The sequence below is a fragment of the Dermacentor silvarum genome, chromosome 9 (genome assembly GCF_013339745.2).
Source record: "Dermacentor silvarum isolate Dsil-2018 chromosome 9, BIME_Dsil_1.4, whole genome shotgun sequence".
NCBI classification, from domain to species: domain Eukaryota; kingdom Metazoa; phylum Arthropoda; class Arachnida; order Ixodida; family Ixodidae; genus Dermacentor; species Dermacentor silvarum.
Window position 1 is genome coordinate 110,200,238 of NC_051162.1, and position 19,522 is coordinate 110,219,759.

General features: G+C 47.3%; 1 protein-coding gene across 1 annotated transcript; it reads right to left on the minus strand.

Annotated features, from left to right (window-relative positions):
- Positions 1-4,157: 4,157 nt before the first annotated feature.
- Positions 4,158-19,273, minus strand: LOC125939889 (uncharacterized). The gene is made up of 8 exons (XM_049655398.1): positions 19,228-19,273; positions 19,047-19,139; positions 16,635-16,730; positions 14,696-15,091; positions 13,177-13,826; positions 10,670-10,970; positions 5,970-6,291; positions 4,158-4,584 (listed from the first exon to the last, which is right to left on the minus strand). Exons 1-8 carry the CDS (start codon positions 19,271-19,273, stop codon positions 4,158-4,160), a joined length of 2,331 nt encoding a protein of 776 aa, XP_049511355.1.
- Between the last annotated feature and the right edge of the window lie 249 nt (positions 19,274-19,522).

Sequence of the window (19,522 nt, forward strand, 5' to 3'; positions counted from 1 at the left end):
CCAAATAAACTGCATATTTGATCAGGTTTTTGAACGCAGGTATGTCGGTCTGACCACTTCTGCAGCTAGCGACCGGCATAGAGTTCCCTACAAAAATTACTACAAAGGAACTTTATCGCTAGTGTCTATGGCAGTTTTAAGCCAGCATCGTCAGCACATGGATTTGGCTAAGCTTCGTCCTCATAGGTTCAAGCAGCTTTGTGACCTTGGAACTTAATAACTTCAACAAAATATGCATTATTAATCGTTTCAGGAAAAATGCAACAATTCACAATGATTATGAATGTGTGAATGTGTGCAGAATGTCTTGCCGTATTTAGGAAACTACGAATGCTTGTAAATCTGTATTGGTAAATTGTAATAAATGATCGTCGCAAGAACGTCTGTAACTATAAGCACGATGGTTACACATATTCACGTGCTGTGTACTCACCGTACTCATCAGTTAAACACTCGTCGTGGTGTGCAAAAGTCAGTACCACTCTTCTCAAAGGAGTCATACGGTGCAAACACACAAGGATGCAAATGAGCGCAGACCTTTTTTTTTTTTTGTCCCAGAAAGCAATGGCCGACCTGTCTCGATAGCCAGTGACGTAAGCAGTGATCAATGGCACTTCATCATCTGTGGCATCCTCAATCCGCAGCTGAGCAACAGAACGCGGAACCAGCAGTCACAGGTCGGCAGAATAAGCGCCCACTCGCTCATACTCACTCGCCAGTATTTTCGCAGGCTATGTATATATATACTCACTCACACTCACGCCCACTAACACTCTTCGGCACTCGTTCTTGTTCCTACTCACGCCCACGCATCCTCGCAGACACTTAAGCGCCATTCGGCGTCACTTTCATGCACTTACAGTCACTCACTCACGTTCATTCTAGAATTCATTCCCACTCACCAGCACTCGTTTTCACTAGCATTCACCAACAGTCACTACAAGGCGCCCCGACCCACTTTTTATCGAAGTCGATAAATACATTCGAAGTTAAACTAGATTATTTCAGAAATACTTTGGCGCGAAACGTTCTTCAATGTGTTCAGCAAAAGCGGAGTTATTGGCAAACGTACCGTTCGCGGTGCTTCCGCTCCTTCTTCAATGATTTGCACTGCGAAGACTAAGGCGGAGCGGGGTGTGCCCACAATGCTCCGCCCACTGAACGTCATCGTCGCGCGCAGTTACAATTTGATTTTTGATGCCCACGTACACGCCACTATTTCCGATTTTGGCGCCCAGGACGCGCCAAGCACGATGGTCATCAGCGAGCTGCAGGGCGCTCAGCCAGTGGGCTCGTCGCGACACCCCGCGGTGGCTGTGGTAATCTATGCTACGTAGCAGACCACAGCTACACGCAACTGCAGCGCTTGCCTTGCGCACTACAGGGCTAGAGTGCGCGCTCGCGCTCGTACGCTCCTGTCTTGCTGTGCTACGGGGTGTGGGCCGGTTTTGTCCTGCGCCAGCCTGGCCGGCGGATAGTAGCCACACCAAAATTGCGCACTATGAAGCGCTGTCAATGGCTCATTACGAAGCGAAGTCGGTCAAGGCGTCTAACCAGGAGTGGCCGGGATTGAGCGCGCGCTGGCAAGCGTGCGTGTGGTCTGACCTTAAGTGTCGCGTGGTTCGAGACTAGTCGAGTGTCCGAAACTAGTTGAAATTAGCGATACCCGATGGATACGACACGGGGAAGCAGGAGGGCCAACGTTTAATTCCTACGTGGGCAGCCGCGACCGAACGTGAGCAGAAGATAGTCGACTTCGTCCGGAAGTACGTCATTATTATCGAAATTTGAAAGCAGATTTTCACTTACGCTTACTTTAGAAATACTTTATTACCGCAGGAGCGTCTTTTCCAGAAGAACAACAATTGATGAATAAAACGCTCAATGGGTGGAGCCCCTAGACAAGGGCCCCACTGGCTTCCGCGCACCGTCTCGCTTGTCGAATGACGACCCTTTTGACCTCTTCCTGTGAACTGGACAGCGCCGCCTCCTATTGTGTGTTAGAGGTCTCCTTGCAGACTACCGTTTCGAGGAAGCTACGTCAACACCCGATATGGCTCAACACAAGAAAGCACACGTATACAAAGTCGGCGTATACGTATAGACATCTGTGCTAGCGCTACACATGCGCCGTTCGCCGGCACTGTTCTCTGCAGCATTACGTAACGATACAACAAACGGTACCTAAATTACCTCACCCCAACAAAATAAATATACCAAGTAAATCCGCCAGTATTATTCCTTTAATAAACCGTATTGATTTACTTGAATGTTTGTCCCGTATCGACTAGCTGTCATTGGACATTTCCCCTCTTCGTACTCGGATTTTCTCGGCTAAAAGCACCTGAGCTCGCTCCACCGAGTTGCGGGGTGATTCGTCGTCGAACGTCAACTAGCTCTCTTAGATTCACGTGTTGTCGCGCGAGACCTTTATGGCATCCGAAGATGTATATGGATGCTGCGGTGGGTGGCAACACTGTGTCGTTTCTCTGCCGCCTGGGCTAAGGATCCCAGGCCACGTGTGTCGACACATTCGCCATGCTCTCCGCTGCGCGTCTCTAGTCGAGATGCGCCAAATGTACTTTTTTTTTTCATGGGTAATGCACATTTCTATGCCATATAATTGCAAACCTGTTTGTGACTAGTTTCGCTGCTCCTATGGCAAACAGAAGGTGTCGCCGGAGGAGCGGAAAGCTCTATGGCTGAGCTCTGCTGTCCCTTCTCATTGGGAAGGTGAGCACAGGGGGACGCTACGTTCAACTGCAGCATTCAGTGCTTGGCTTCAACTCAGGGCCACCTGAGTGACAACACGAACATAAGAAAGACGAAGAGGTTAGCCAGGCGCAAGTTCGGTTTGCTACCCTGCGCTTGGGGAAGCGAGATGGTCCGTTTACAATAGCAATTTTCTTCAACGGTGCTCTCTCTAAAAAAAACTGTCAGCCTTTCCACATCCTATGGGCATGTCCAGCATTAATCAGCAATACTGGGGTCGCGGCCTCCAATGAGGGCCTTCGGGCGCGTTGGGGGACTGCGCTGCTCAGTTCAGGCCTGGACCAGCAACTGTGGGCTATCCAGCAGGCCGAGGAAGCTGCCGGGAGACACGGTCTCTCCGCTGGCTCCTAGGTGGGAACCCAGCCCAGCAATCTGCCGGAAATAAATAAAGTTCTTCTCTCTCTCTCTTTCCACTGGGGTGGAGGTGGAAGACCAGCGAAGCTGTACTATGGTGGGAATTATGTAGTTCCAATTATGACTATTAAGATGTGATGGTGTAATTGCTTATTTGATCCATTAAAGAATGAGAAATATATATGAGCCGGTGGTTTTCATTTATTTAGTGACCACAGGGACCATGGCCTTATGGTCGCTACGGTACACCGCCATAGGGCGTACGGCAAAGGTTAGCACGTTTTTCATAAACACGTCACATACGCCGCGCGCGTTCGGTGCGAATGCGGCCAAAACGCCGCCGCCATCAAGAAGTTCTGCGCGTTGTTAGTGTGGCCGCACATAACCACAGTCAAAACGCTGGCGTGAGCAAGCGCGTCAGCAGTAGCGGGCGAACGTTCATGCGGTCTATCGCTTCAATGGAACCTGAGGCGAAAGCACAGCTCATACAAAGGTAGGAGCCGCGTTAGGTACCGCCCAAAGGTAGGAACCGCCGGAGCCGCGCAAAGTTCAAGTTACTGGCAGAGCAGAAGCCACAACCCCTCCCTGCCGCGCTGCCTTCCCGCTGTCCTCGTTTCGCGTGGGAGATTAAGTCGCGCAGTTCCCCTTGCTCCCGGTCGCAAGATACGCATTTGGTGCCGCAGCTAATCGTCGCCTTCCCTCCCTCCCGTCCCCCCACGGCCTTTCGCGTGACGGAAGAAGTCGCGTTTGCTCTCCGTCGTGCGTATGCCATACAGCATACATCCAATGAGTATTTTTCTGCATCCGGACGCGATCATCGAAGACTGAGCCCTTAACAGCTTGGCTGTAAAATATGCAGAACTACTGCACATTTTGTAATCTATGTGAAACGAAGCTTTATTGGTGCGTATAATGTCATACTCTGTTCTTTTTCCATGCATATAGCTCGATGCAAAACGACGCACTAACCTCCATAGAGCAAAGTTTTATTTTCTGATAGAGAAGTTAAGGAGCTATAATGCGTCATCGACTCAGAGTGAAGCGCACGTGCTGTCGAAGTGCTCGATCGTGTCGTTCCTGCAGCTGAACGCGTCTCGAAACTCCGGCATGCTGAGCAGAGGCCACGTACATCGCTCGAGCGGCGACATGGCATCCCACCGCTCCGAACCGCAGGAGAGGAGGCAGAAGCGCTTGAAGAACACGCGCTGAGCCCGGCCCCACTGTTTCTCGGTGCGGTTCGAGCCACGGAACTGGTCCCGGAGCGCATCCAGCCCTGCCCTGGCCGCGCGCATCCAGGAGAACAGGCTCGACTTGAACGCCGCGGACCTCCTGGGCTGTGGGTCCATCGGGTTGGCGATCACGTTGGGGTCCGAGTGCTGACGCAGGCAGCCCGCCAGCATCGAGTAGGAGAAGCTGGCCTCGGTTCCCCACCAGGACCCGGAAGACGTCGCGTTCCACCTGCACTTTGGCGTAGCACATGAGGTCAACAGACCCTAACCCTGGGAGAGCATAGAGGAAAGTAACTCTTCTATTTAATTGAAATGTAAAAACGTGTACGAAAGAGGGAAATGAACAAAAAAAAGGCAACTTGCCGCAGGAAGGAGCTGAGCCAACGCATACCGCATTATACGTAGCTTTGCACGCGTAATGTGGACGACGCGGGTTCGGCTCTCCCCTGCGGAAAGGTGCAATTTCATCCTGTCTTCATAATTGCTAATATTTCCACATTTGCATTTAACGCAACAATTAATTTCCCCTGTATTTTCTCTGACTTCATTATTTTATTTATATGGTTCTAACTGCGAAAGAAAATTAGACCGTCGTATCATCGAGAAAAAAAGGGAGAGGGGGGGGGGGCTATTGTAAGGTGTTCGGCGTTACGTTGACGCCTAAAAAAGCGGCTGTGGCTTTGATGCTCGCTTGCTTTTTTAGGCGTAGGATAACCATCATCATCAGCCTATATTTATGTCCACTGCAGGACGAAGGCGTCTCCCTGCGATCTCCAATTACCCCTGTCTTGCGCTAGCGTATTCCAACTTGTGCCTGCAAATTTCCTAACTTTATCATCCCACCTGGTTTTCTGCCGTCCTCGACTGCGCTTCCCTTCTCTTTGTATCTATTCTGTAGCCCTAATGGTCCACCGGTTATGCATCCTACGCATTACATGGCCTGTCCAGCTCCATTTCTTCCTCTTAATGTCAACTAGAATATCGGCTATCCCCGTTTGTTCTCTAATCCACACCGCTCTCTTCCTGTCTCTTAACGTTACTCCTTAAATGTTCCGTTCCATCGCTCTTTGTGCGGTCCTTAATTTGTTCTCGAGCTTCTTTGTCAACCTCCTAGTTTCTGCCCCATATGTTAGCACTGGTAGACTGCAATTATTGTGGACTTTTCTTTTCAACGACAGTGGTAATTGCTCCCAGTCAGGATTTGGCAATGCCTGCCATATGCACTCCAACCCAATTTTATTCTTGTAGGGTCATGTAACAGGCTTAAAATATCGGAATGTTTGTGCTACCGCAGCCTGAATTCCTAACGAATCGATCCCCGCAGAGCCAGCTCTCAAGATTGCAGTGGCGAGCCCGTGGGTGGCACACCAAGAAGCAGTGGCGTAGCCACGGGGTGGCGCACTTGGCGCGTGCCACCCCTCCCCGAAATTTCTGTGTCAGCACGTGGCCTGCCCGGCCCTCCTCCTCCTGCTCACCCTCCCCGTCCCCCAGTCAAAAGCGTGCCCCCTCCCCACCGCCCAACATTTCTGGCTGCGAGAACCATAGCAGCTACTGCCATACAATGGGAAGCCATCACCCCCCCCCCCCCCCCCCAATTCCAGATGCACCACAAACCTTGAGTTGGGACCAATGGCATTGGCAAGTGCCTTGGCCATCACCACCCCGACGGTGGCGTAGTTCACCTCCGGGGTCGCGGACCGGGCGTACATAAGGGGTCTGTCCAAGTACGCCGACGGCAAGATGACGGTGCCGGGGACCTCGTTGTAGACGGGCCAAGGATGGGCCCAGAGCCTGGCCATTTCCGCTTCCGCTGCGTCGGGTGGCCTCGCCAGCACAGTTTCCCGTTGCGTCAAGATTCGCAGAGCCACGTAATTTCCGGGAAACGGCCGGCTCAGTGCAGCATCTGCCTCTTGCGCCACGTACGTCATGTTGTATCCTTTGAGGTGGTAATCATAAGGCATGCGCAAAAGTGGTTTCGTCAAAACTGCAATGTCTTTTTTTTTCTTTTTCATGACATACTATGTCAGCAATTTTTTATACACTTTTATTATCGTACGTACCGCTTAGGTTCCAGGTACACGTGGAAGATCACAAATTATGTGGAATGGCGTTTCAAACATTTCAACGTCCTACTTTTTTAGTGCACATAAAAGTAATTGTGGGAGACCATGTTCCAGTAAAGTAGCGCTATCCGAAACAGTGGTCCACATATGTGTGCCTATCGCCCGGAATATTATTGTGTACACTGCTGTATAGGACGCCCTTTTAAATGCGAAGCATTTCTTGGCGAACATTTGCCACTTGGACAGTATCTATCTATCTATCTATCCATCTAGCCCCCTACGTCTTCGTGCTCTCACGGCCGTTTTGTTAACTTGATATGTACCGAAATTGGCATAGTATGACAAGAATGTATGAGGAACATAAATGATAGGTCATGACATGCGTGTTATTTGGGTCATGAAACAGCCGCCTACGTCTTGGTCCTATCATGGTCGTTTGGTTAACTTGATAAGTACAATAATTGACATAGTATGACGTAGTGAATAGTGCATGACAAACATAAACCATGGTCATGACACATGCATGTCATGTAGGTCATAAAACAGCCGCCTAAAATGACAATTACCCAGCGAAAAAAAGATTAACACTGAAATAGGTTCGGACATGGGTACTAAGCGAAGGAAACACTGAAGGGTGACGGTAGAAGTCATAGTCATGAGTATGACTGAGCAAAATGACAGTGACTCAGATAAAGAAATATTCACACTCAAAAACCAATAAATGGGTTCGGATGTCGTACTAAAAGAAGGAAAAGGCTAAAGGTTGATGGCCGAATACATAGTCATGACCATCACTCAGCAAAAATGACAATACTCAGCGACAAAATATTGAAAGTCAAAAACTATTGAAACAGGTTCGTACGTGGAAGGAAACACTAAGCGATGGTAGTAGAAGTCATAGGCATGACCATGACTCAGCTAAAATGACGATGACAGCGAAAAATGATTAACACTCAAAGACCAATGGAATGGGTTCAGATGTCGCACTAAGAGACGGAAAAGGCTAAAGGTTCATGGCCGAAGTCATAGTCATGAGCATGACTCAGCAAAAATAACAATGGCTCAGCGAGAAAAGATGAACACTCAAAAACCAATGGAATGGGTTCGGATGTCGTAGTAAGAGACACAAAAGGCTAAAGGTTGATGGTCGAAACCACAGTCATGAGCATGAGTAAGGCTTTAGCTTGAAGGTCTCTTAGGCATAGCTAAAGGAATACTCCTGAGGACTCATGACATAAATGTTATGACATGCGTGTCATGTAGGTCGCGAAACAGCCGCCTACGTCTTGGTGCTCTCATTGTAGTTTCGTTAACTTGGTAGGCTCCCTGCACACTGCTTCACATAACGATTCCCACAGGGCGTGGGATCTGCCGGTTTCTTTAGTATCTAGGACATCATCCATGGATGTTGCGGTTTTATGTCCATGCGAGATCGTAAAAACTGAACATGTGCCTAGAAGTGTCAGAATCTACATAAACCGGAAGACCAAAGACCTAGATGAAGATGCACCTCAGTCAACTATCCGCGAACCTAGATTCTTTTCCCACCTAATCCCCAGCAGCGGCCGAGAGCCAACCCCTTCCTTAAAATAAAGGATTTATTATTCACGGGAAATATCGCTTATTAAAGTAAGTGGAAAATATTTACAAAAATTGTCAACACGCTGGAAGCAATGTGGATCAAAATTAGTAGTTTACCAGCCACACGTTGCACAAAAAAGTGAAAAAAGAAAGATATTTGGAAGATGCAAAGAACTAAATGGCGAGGAAACTGGGGGTGTTTCATGTAAGAATGAGCCTGATCGCAGGCAGCCCGCCATCCATCGCCCGATAATTCAAACATGCGTTAACAACCAAACGAAACCAACTTACAATGACAACCAAGAAAGCATAAGGGAAAATAGCTGCTGTAAATTAAAACGAGGAATTATCAATTAATGAGGAAATGTATAAGCGGCAGAAATGACAACTTCCCTCCGATGGGAGCTGAACGCACAACCTCTGCATCCATGGATTACTCAATGAGCTCTATACTAATTGAGCTACGGAGGCGACTGTCTTCCTGTCCACTTTCATGGGTATTTTGTCATAGTTATTTTCAAAAATGTCTTACAGGCCGGAAAGGGCATTGCACAATAGAGAATATACAGATGTAGAGCGACTACAAGAGCACAAAGGATATTCCTACGCGTACTTATTTAACTTTCTCGGTGACCGTCTTTGACCGGCTAACAGATGTTCAATGTCATCGCCAAACGTTAGACGCGCCTATCTGTGTCTGAAGTTTTTCGAATGTTACCGCTGGTTCTATGCGCTGTCTGTTGTCACCGAACCTTGAGGTAATCAAAATGCAGGCGCGACCCGAATTGCGGAGTACTTTCTCGAATGCATGCAGGAACCAGCAATTACGCTCAAACCTTCGACGAGTCATACGTGAAAGCCGACATGCTTGATCTGCATATTAGATTTACGAAGGTCTACGAGTGTGCTCACCGCTATCGTTTCGCGAAGTGTTACTTGTATTGCTGGGCACAGGTTCGGCCACTAAACAGCTAGTTTCATGACTTCCGTTGTGCCACTGTAGTTACTCACCATCACTGCTACAAAGCGACAATATACAACACCAATGATTGCAGTAAAAGAGGCGAAGGGCAAAAGGATGTGAGAGTGTGGGAGAAAGAAAAGCCGAATGGGAGCAAGGAACAAGTATCACTGAAAAACAGGCAAGCGAAACAACTTTCAGGTGAACAGGTGTGTAACATTTTCCCGAAAGAAGAACACCTACCTGTAATATTATAAAACTTTGAACAATGTTTACAAGTGCCAAGTGTGGCACTACAAGAAAGCGCTAACAAAGGCTATAAAAGACAGTCAATACAAATCGGGGTATACACCTAGGCCTGGGAGCTTTGTCGGTGCCTTGAGCGATTATGGTGACAGATGAGGAACATCCTTTCAGCAGCAAGCGTCACGTAGTTCGTGAACTTAGGACCAGAAAACTCCAATAAGCATTCGTATGCAACCTCATGGCATCGAGGTTGCCAAGGTCGAGAACCTCGCTATGTGATGAGTGAGAGGAATCAGGGGAACCGCTGGCTTTAATTTGGTTGTTACTTCGAGCCAGTTCCCGCACATATATTATTCTATTTCTTCTATTAGGTTGTGTTACCCAAAAACGCGCTTTTGTTTTTCGAAATGCATCATTAGGGATGGCTGCTGCCTAACGAGAAATAGTAAATTTATTGCGCGTTAGTGCCACTGGATGGTGTTACTGAATCTGTGCCTTTAGAAAGTGCTTCCTAAGATCTCAGCAGACTACGATCACTCTTTTGAGAAGTGGCGTTACTGTTCGCTGTCTGTCAAATGCTATGACTTTTTGTAAGGGGATGGGCCCCGTCAGGCGCACTTTCCACTTTGCTCCCTCTTGAAGAGTTATCAGCAGCAACAGCAATAGCTTCAGCCTATTCATGTCCAGTGAAAGACGAAGGCCTCTCCTTGCAATCTTCAATTACCCCTGCCTTGAGCCAGCAGGCCCGATCGTATGCCTATAAATTTCCATGTCATCACACCACCTAGTTCTGTGCCACCTTAGACTGCGCTTCCCCTCCCTTGGAACCTGCTCTAGAACTGTAATAGACCACTGGTTATCTGCCCTACACATGACATGACTGTCCAACTCAATTTCTTCCCTTTAATGTCAACTAGAATGTCAGCTACGCCCACTTGCTCTATAATGCGCATCGCTGTCTTAATGTGTTCCAAAGCTACTCCTAACATTTTTTCCCTCAATTGCACATGTATGCATACACTTTGATTAAACTTCACTTCCAATCAAAGCACGTTGCGAGTTTACAGCGGTGCGAATTGCGTATGCGCGCATGGCTTCGCTGTGAGTATGGAACTATAGTTGAACGAAAAGAAAGGCAATCAAGGGGTCCGATTATATTTAGTCACAACCTGTGAAGGCAACAGCTAATGAAGCAAAGGAAAGCACAGGGGAAATTATTTGTTGTTCTTACATAAAGTGTGGAAATTAAAGTAATCGGAAATGAAAGTAGACGAAAAACCACCAGGCCGCCTGGTGGGAGCCGAACCCACACGCTCCGTCATAGGAACTAAGGCTGATAGTTGGTACTTGCTTGTACCTATTTTCGCTTTTACTACACTTAGGCCTCGTCGAAGTAATGCATAGCAAAACCACTAGCTGTGTAGCTTTGGTGCGTTGAATCCCATCGATCACATCTTGCTCACCTGGTGTTCCTGTAAAGGCGTCATCGCCGGAAGGCACGTATGCCCTGTAGGACAACGCGCTGAGTTTCTCCTGAGCCATCAGCGCTGTCTCGTTGCTGAGCCAGGCAGGCACGATCTTCTCGCGAAGTCGCCTGAACATGACGTCCAGCTCGGAGTCGCCAACCAGACCGGCGAAGGTGAGGTTGCTCACGAAGTTGTGCCAGTGAAGTTCGAGTGCTCGGTTGACGGCGTCCAAGCAGAGATATTCCTGGTCTCGGGTGCGACCCGATTGATACCGCCTGGCGTAATCTACGCGTAGCGCCTGCGTAGTCGCGTTGAGATTGTGGCGTATTGTGGAGTTCTAGCTTGTCCGTAAACGGTGTTACCTTGTCACCGAGACGTAAACATGAGCGACCGGGTAGGAGGGGCATAGATTTACCAGATGGCGCAACTGCAGCCTTATGTCTTTCTTTCATAAGAACACCTACGTATCACAAAAACTTGTCCAAAACGCGTTGTGGTTGTGTCAGCATTGCGATATGCGTCAGTCGAGATAAGCTGTCCAGATAAGAAGTCGAGATAAGTAACAGAAGATTATAGTAATGGTGGGAAAAACGCAGGGAAGAGATTGATAGGACCGGAGTCAATGCATGAGTAATTAATTGTACAATATAGTGAGAGAGGTTTTAAATACGAAAGTTAAGATCGAGATCAGATAGGCAAAATGCTAGATAGCGATAGATGTAGTAAAACCTCAACGAATCAAGCAGGCTAGGTGACTGTCTCCGCCCAGTTTTGAAGGGGATACCAATAAATGTTATCATCATCATAATCATCATGGCAATACAGACATCCACTAATTAGACCCGTATTCTGTGAAAGTTGTCCGTAAATGCATTGCTGTTCATGGAATAGCAGAACATCGGAGACATTGACTACAGCTCAGTAGCATTGGTAGCGACATCTTACGCTGATGTTTTGAACCACAAAACGCAAGAAACGTTGTGGTGTTTCTGCTATTCTTTATATTCTTGCCGAAGGAAAAGAGAGTCACCATATATGCAGTCATAGTTATGTTTCTTTACGTTTACGCCAGCGAGAGAATTGCAAATAGCCCGTCCTTAGAATAGCGCTAAGCGCGCTCTTTGAAGTAACGTCTCAACATGGCACCACCAGCGTTGCTGCTGTCTTTCTATGTATACATGTATTCCTTACTTGAAAGTGCGTATACTCAGAAGCAACAACTCTCTATTACGCTGCCAGGCCAGAACAAAAAAAAAATGAAAGCACATACATCACCACATTTTATCATCCTATCCTGCATGAATACACTGCGCTCAGCTACGTCATGTCTGCGACGGCACTGCCCGACAGCTTGTTAGTCACTTCTTTGTAAGACGACTGCATATGGAGTCAAAGCGAAGTGTAACAACGAGCACAGGGAAGCAGCGCAAATCTCAGTATGAACCTCTGTTATTCTCTCAGGAAGATAAACCAGATTAATTTTAGTATGCTTGCGCTTGTTTTGTGTGTCTTCCAGAGCTGGTTAGCAATAAAGCATGTCATAAGGTTTATGGCAGACACACCTGATTACAGAACATTATAGAAATCAATCATGCAGAAATTCGCAAGATGGACGAAGCGCGCATCCTAGTACGAGCAGACCTTGTTTCTATTTATTTTCTGCCCCGTTCCCAAGTAGTTTCCTTTCACAAATACCTAGGCATTTAATTATCAATAACTATTCGTGGCGGATCCACATTGAACCCATATTGAATAGTCATGTTAATCGTGCGCTCCGTTATCTAGAGCACCACATCTCCCTCGCCGCCACTAATCTAAAGCTCTTGGTGTATAAAACGTATAAAACACTAGTGCGTTCAAAATTTAAGTAAGAACTCTTCATTTAGAACCCACGTGATCATTCCTTATCCCTCTGCACCAAAGCCATTCAAAATTATTCCCTGGATTTTTTTTTTTTTTTTTTGGGGGGGGGGGGGGGGGGCAGGGGGTTTTGAACGATTCCCGTCCTGTAAATGACACAATTAAATCGTTTCTCACGTTGCCTGATTTTTGACTTCGTCGTAAACCTGCTCGGCTTCCTCTTTTCCATAGCGTATATCATCCCAACCCCGTTCAATATACGTGACTCACGTTTAATGCCGTTCTCGTACAATTCCTCTCGCAAGGACTGCTGGTTAAAGGCTGACGAACCTAATCGTCATACTAATCTGCATTAAAATTTTTGGTCTTAACCACAAGCACGGACTGGAACCACCTTCCCGCCGACATTGCCTCCATCATAGATGCCAACAATTTCAGGGCCCTCATTTCCAACCAACCGATACAATTCTACTTCGCCGTTTTTGACTACCCTTCCTGTTCTAATATTATTCCCTCGATAGTAATTCAATTGGATGAATTCTTCTCCGCCCTAGAGACTTCCGCCTAGGACTAATTTGGTCATATTTAGCGTTCCTGTGCTTCGAACTGTACTGCCGTGCCTTTGGCGCATAATGTACACTTACCTGTGCCAGGAACAGCATTGCCAAGTACCAGGTCGTCGCCGGTGCAGGCATGTAGTCGAGGTGCCTGAAGACGCTGCTAGTCTGCCTGTAGCCGCTGAACAAGACCTCATCTACGTCAACATCGACAAGGCCCCCGACTCTGAACGAGCGGAAAGCCTCTCTCCACACGCCTTCCGGAAATGACGTGTCCCTCTTCAGCACTTCCGGAAGGAGCCACGTCTCTTTCCTCTCGTCCGTGTCAAAGGACTCAAGCACGCTGTCGATGTCGATGACGTCTCGAGCTCCGGCAGTTGAAGCGTTCTGCTCGGACGGCGATATCAGGTTTATCAGAGAGTGAATATAGAGATAAAGGCCATCGTCCTCGGTCTGTGCCCGGAGCTCTTGGCGTAAGCTGGGTGTTCTGTACAAGTACAGATACGTAATCCCTCCCTGACGTTTCTTCCTACGCGTGATGGCCACTAGGCAGTGTAAGCCGGTTGCGAATGACATGTTGAGGGAGAGCACCAAGGCAACCCTGGACGAGTTGCTTGCCAGAAGGGCCGATAAGTTGAGGACGTTAAGCACTGAAGTGACGTCCCGCGGTAGGTCGGGCTTTTCTGCGTTCATGTACCCGATGCAGTCCTGGAGCAAGGTTTTTCCAACCTGAAAAACTGGAAGAGAATTCCTGAGTTCATCTTCAATTTTACTGAAAAAAAAAACTCTAAAGCTGGCGCATAAAACTCTTAAGTCCCACAAAAGCATGCGAAAATTTGGAAACGAAAGCTAACTTAAAGCTCTTGTTGCATAAAACAAAAGTGCGTTAGAAACTCAACTGTGCCTCCTTCATCTAGGACACATGAACACTGTGCATCCTCCACACATGTTAATTTTCATCCCTCTGCTCCCACTGAGTCAAAGCCATTCATCCCTATTGTCCGAGTTTTACTCAGCCTGGAATAAAGAGGTTATGAACCTTCTTATGTGTTTGCTTAATCGCACATTAATGAACACACACCTTCTATTGATTTGTTGTTTGAAAGTTCTCTCTCATAACTATACACCAGTGATTGATTGTTTGATTGATTAATTGATTGATTGATTGATTGATTGATTGATACGTTCATCAATGTTTGCAAGTGAGATAGTCAACCAGAAAGCAACTGATTAATCTTGTGAGCGACGGAGTGCCTGAGCGCAAGATCAAACAAATTCTTAACAGTGCCATCGAGCAAGTGAACATTTCAGTGAGTGAGTGAGCGATTGAACGGGTGAGCGGATTCGTGAAGTACCTAGCAAATGACTGCGTCAATGATTCAGGCATCCACAATTCATGCAAGTGTGCAAGTGATGGAGTGAGCGACTCGGTGCGCGTGAGGGCGCACATGCGCGTGAGTGCGCATGTTCTTAAGCGAAAGAGTGACGAAACTGCTAAATAAGTGTATTTCCGTATTTATCTAACGATAAATACGGGAATCTAATGGTCTCAACCGATTTATTATATATCCGCTCAGAGAGCTAGATAGGCCATACCAGAACTTACCTTGAGCCTCACCACCGAAGACAGCGGGGCGCGTCTGCAGCACGGCCGTCGCGAGAGTCCCGAAGAACTTGTCGAACGCGTCCTGCAGGAATCCCGCGCCGGCGTGCCGGCCGCTCCAACGGTTGCACATGTAAGCGTAGAAGTCGGAACACGGGTCCACGGCGGTGTCCACGACGGCGTCCAGATACCGCAGCTCGCGGCTGCAGTGACCCTGGCCACACTCCTTGAGCGCCTCGCGCCTCGGCCGCTGCACCCGATTTGTAAGCGCGAGAGCCACGACCGCCACGACGGTGACCAGGATGACGCTGAAGCTGAAGCAGCAGGTGACGTTGGCCACTTTCTGCTGGAAGGGCGTCATCTCCGCGCCGTAGTTGGGCGAGGCTGGCCCCTTCAGCTCTGAAATTTGCAGAAGAATATCGAGCTTCGGTGGGCGATAGATGAGAATGCATGGTTGAAAAGTTGAGAATAGAGTCAATCTGAGTTAATTGAATTGGACGAACATCGCGAACCCGCTGTGGTTGCTGAGTGGCTATGGTGTTGGGCTGCTAACCACGAGGTCGCGGGATCGAATCCGGGCCACGGCGGCCGCATTTCGATGGGGGCGAAATGCGAAAACACTCGTGTACTTAGGTTTAGGTGCACGTTAAAGAACCCCAGGTGGTCCAAATTATTCTGGAGCCCCCCACTACGGCGTGCCTAATTTGGCACGTAAAACCCCATAATTTAATTATTTTTTTACATCGCGTGCAGTGGACAAGGACGAAGGAACATACACGCACGGGGAGGGATGCGATCACGTGTCGATACCGGGCGGCACGTATTTCTAATACACTAAGCGTTTCAGCGAATACTCTCAACACATTTTAAAGGTTGCCTGTGGCAGATAGCACAAATCTAGTTCATGATTACTCGATGAGGCGGACATAACATGCACAAATAATTGAAATGCATAACCGACTAATTAAGTTTTTAACTAATTACCTTATGGCCCATATTGCAATTTACAAATTCTAGCCGTGGAGTTCGAAAGGCGGATCCACTTGGAACGAATTCTGAGGATGACACCAGTTTCGAGATATTAATTCCCGAACTTAGTGGAGAAATGCATTGGCGTTCCAGTTACTTTTGTGATTTAATGCATAAAACGACGTTTTGATAAGAAAGTAACTGGAACGGTCCCCTGTGAGCTGCCTTTCTTGGTTCTTTTTTTTTTTTCCTAAAAGGCGTGCCTTTTTCGTCAACCTAGTTTAATAGGTACGGAGATTCATGGCAACTTTCTTCAGCTGCTTCTCTCGGGCAGGGAGGAGTGAAACGGTACAAGGTGCTCTCCACTGACTGGCGCTTAATACGCGCTGTTTTAGCGCGCTGTTTTAGCATGCCTGACGTCAGCGCGCCACGTCCTCGCTGTTCGCGGTATCATGGTACTGATAAACAGCGACTTTTCGGGCAGAACCGTGGTTTTCTACCTGATGAGTGTGTCACCGCGTGCCTTCTAAGATATAGGGTTTGGTTAATCGTTCAGCCATGCAAAACTCGGCGTTCTGTATTCTGCGTAGCCTCATCAAAACCATTTATACAACGCAATTGTTTTCAAAACACTAAACGATCGCATTTCCAACAGTTCATACGGAAAGGTTACATCACGGCAACGAAGAAGCAAACGGCTTACGATAAAGGGAATGAAGACGATGATAAATGGCCTAAAGAGGAAGAGCCCTTCGGAGAAAATAACAAACGGCGATTTTCCAAAGATAATATGGCGATGCGGAAAAATCATCGCAACAAATAAATGTTTCCTTCCTCTTCTTCAAAGATAAGGCCGATGTCACTGTAGTTAAGCTGCTTAAAAGTTATGATACTGTTGCTTGTTCTGATCATTGATTGACTGATTGATTGATTGATTTACGTTACTTCGTACCCTTTCCTGAAAGGAACTCACCCACTGGTACTTCTTCCTGCATTAGGTTCGAAGGACATTTCTCGGCCACTTCCTTGGGTGGAGGAACCAACTTGACTTGCTGGCTTTGCGGGGGCGCTTCATGTGAGCCAAACAAAAAGCTGAATCAGAACAAAAGCGTACTCGAAGCGCTCTCGCATGTTTCTAGTGCAGCACCTATTACTCCACAAGTTGCACGCTGAACCACAGGAGGCGTGCTTACGCGACCACTGCGTGCTGCATAACAACGAATGCCTACTTGCCTGACACCGCACATGTGCAACAGAGTTTCTTGATCACATATAATTCCGTAACAAAACGTGTTGCGAGACGAGATACTGGCTAAATTAAAAGAGCGCTAAAAAAGGCATGAACAAGACATGGAACAGACAAGCGATCACTAAGAGCTGGTATATTTCAGGAATAAAAACAGTGTTACGTCTCCAAACGGCAAAGGGCATTCCTTAGGGAGCTTCCCACGTGGTGGGAGGGATTTTACGAATGGTTCGATGATTATGATTGGCCAGGAAACAGTCATCGGAATCGGATTCCTCGTCTCGTCAGGGAGGGAAATGAACTGCTTTAGAAGCGGGCGCCTTTGAGGCAGTGAGGGTGTCTTGACGTATCCTGATGTACGCTCAGACATTTCAAGTGCTCCAACATGAAGTAGGCTTGCATATCTGAAGCCAGTGTAAATATTGTAAAATAAACCTTATTTATTTTACTCCTACTCCCGGACATACTCATCCCTGTGCCTGGAGAATTCCTGGCGTAAGCCCTACCCGGAGCCGCAACAACAGACAATAGTCTCCATATGCGCGGAAAACAAATACCACCAGGGTTTACCAGAAAAAAAAAGGGAAAAAAAACTAATCGGCTTCTTTTCGGAAGTATGTGATTTTAGCTTTTCCACCAACCTATTTTCGCCCACGGGTAAGATGATGTGTCACTATAGCAGTGGGGCAGCGATTGCGTTAGTGACACATCTGTTAACTTATTTTTTTTGTTTCCTTTTCCTGTTTCTTACTTTTCTGTGTGCGTGCTTCCTTAATTTAATCGGAATCATTCCATAGAACGGGAAGACGATCACCCCTCTCGCCTCTCATCCCTCCCCCCCCCCCAACCGTCGTTCCCACACACTCCAACTCGAATCGTCCTTGCTAATTTGATTTGTGTTCGGTTCAATAATTCGCTATTAAATTTTCACAGATATTCGTTTCTGATCGAGTTCAAGGCATAACAACGCTTATGCGATTCGAATAGTCCTTGCTAATTTAATTCGCGTTCGGTTCGATAATTCGCTAATAAATTTTCACAGATATTCGCTTCTGATCGAGTTCAAGGCATAACAACGCTTATTGGAACCTGGAAGAGAGATCAATGCAAGTGTGAACATTGTTTCGAAAGATTATGCGCCAGAGGCACCAGTTGCACAGGCGCACCAGGTCCTGAGCGAGCGCTCGGGACAAATAACTTGGGTATAACAACTTGCACTCATTCAATGAAAAGACCACGCTTTTAGGCAGCTAATATACAAATTTGTTCTCGTGGATTTTTCAAGGCAATGTGTTATTTAACCAGCTTCACCACATTTGCATACTTATCAAACAATATGCGCTGGTGCCGTATCACACTTCTGTCCCCTTCAACGAACACAACACTTTACGCGCTGCTTCCTCGTCTAATTGCTGTCATTAGCATGGTGCATCAGATAACTGAAAGCACCTTACAATATCCTCATTTTTCCGGGCATCCAGAAGCAAACAGCATTACGTGCACGTATCATATGTGGCAAGTAAGCCCCACATTTTTACCACACGGAGGCCTATCTAAACTTTATATTTCACCTCGGTTCACCATCGTCATCAGCCTATCTTGATGTCCACTGCAGGACCCCCCGAAGGCCGCTCCCAGGACTCTTAATTACTCCTGTCTTGCGCTAGCTGATTCCAAATAGTTCCTGCAAATTTTAAGTTTTCTCGCACCAACTAATTCTCTGACGCCCTGGACCGCACTTACCATTCCTTGGCTTTTCCATACCTTCCGATTTTGTAACTATGATGAACCGCCAGTTACCTGCCCTACACATCACATGGCCTGCCCAGCTCTATTTCTTCCTCTTAATGTCAACTAGAATATCGGCCACCCCCATTCGCTCTCTGATCCACACCGCTTGTCTTCGTGTCGCTTAACGTTAGGCCTAACAGTTCTCACTTCACCGCTTTGTTGCGCAGCCTCTAAGTTGTTATCGAGTTTCTGTGTTAACATCCCAGTTTCTGCCCAATGTTCAGTTTGGTTAAGGACGGGAAAATATTCCACAATCGATTCCATATCCCAAGGATTGTTTCTCTGATATTCGTATTCTATTCGGAGATTTCGCTATTCTAACACCCCCCAGATAAATGTGGTGCTCACTGCTGCTCTCGGGCACACCGGATGGCTCCGTCTCTTCGAACTCGGTGCTCGATCCGAACGTTGACGTTGTTGAGGGCAAGGTGTTTCCGTGTTCTGGAAGTGGTACGATTAAAAATGTCACGCTTTCGAGCCGCGCCGACGTTAAGCTCTCGAACACCCATAGTCTGACGTAATCACTTACTCTGCTCTGGGGGCACAGAGACGGGGGGCTCCACGAAATCAGCCATGATGCTTCTGCCTCGTCGTCTTCCCTTAACTCCGGGATGTTACCAACGATGGTGGTGATGATTATGATAATGATGATTATGATGATAATCTACCCTTATGACACGTGCCCACCGAGGAACATGGGAGAATAATCGGGCAGCTGGTTTAAATAAAAACTCGTATTATATAGACAGGCTTAACTGCACTGACGGCTAACCCCAAACCAAATTTAGGAGCGTGTAAACCACCTTGTTTCAAATAGTGCGGAT

Excerpts from the sequence above, each read along its gene's own strand:
- LOC125939889 (XM_049655398.1), bottom strand. The coding sequence starts at position 19,273 with ATGGCTGATTTCGTGGAGCCCCCCGTCTCTGTGCCCCCAGAGCAGA. Across the intron at positions 16,731-19,046 it reads CGGTGTGCCCGAGAGCAGCA|CGCCCCCGCAAAGCCAGCAA; the intron begins GTGAGCACCACA and ends GCTCACATGAAG. Across the intron at positions 6,292-10,669 it reads CGCCTTTACAGGAACACCAG|GATACAACATGACGTACGTG; the intron begins GTGAGCAAGATG and ends ACCACCTCAAAG.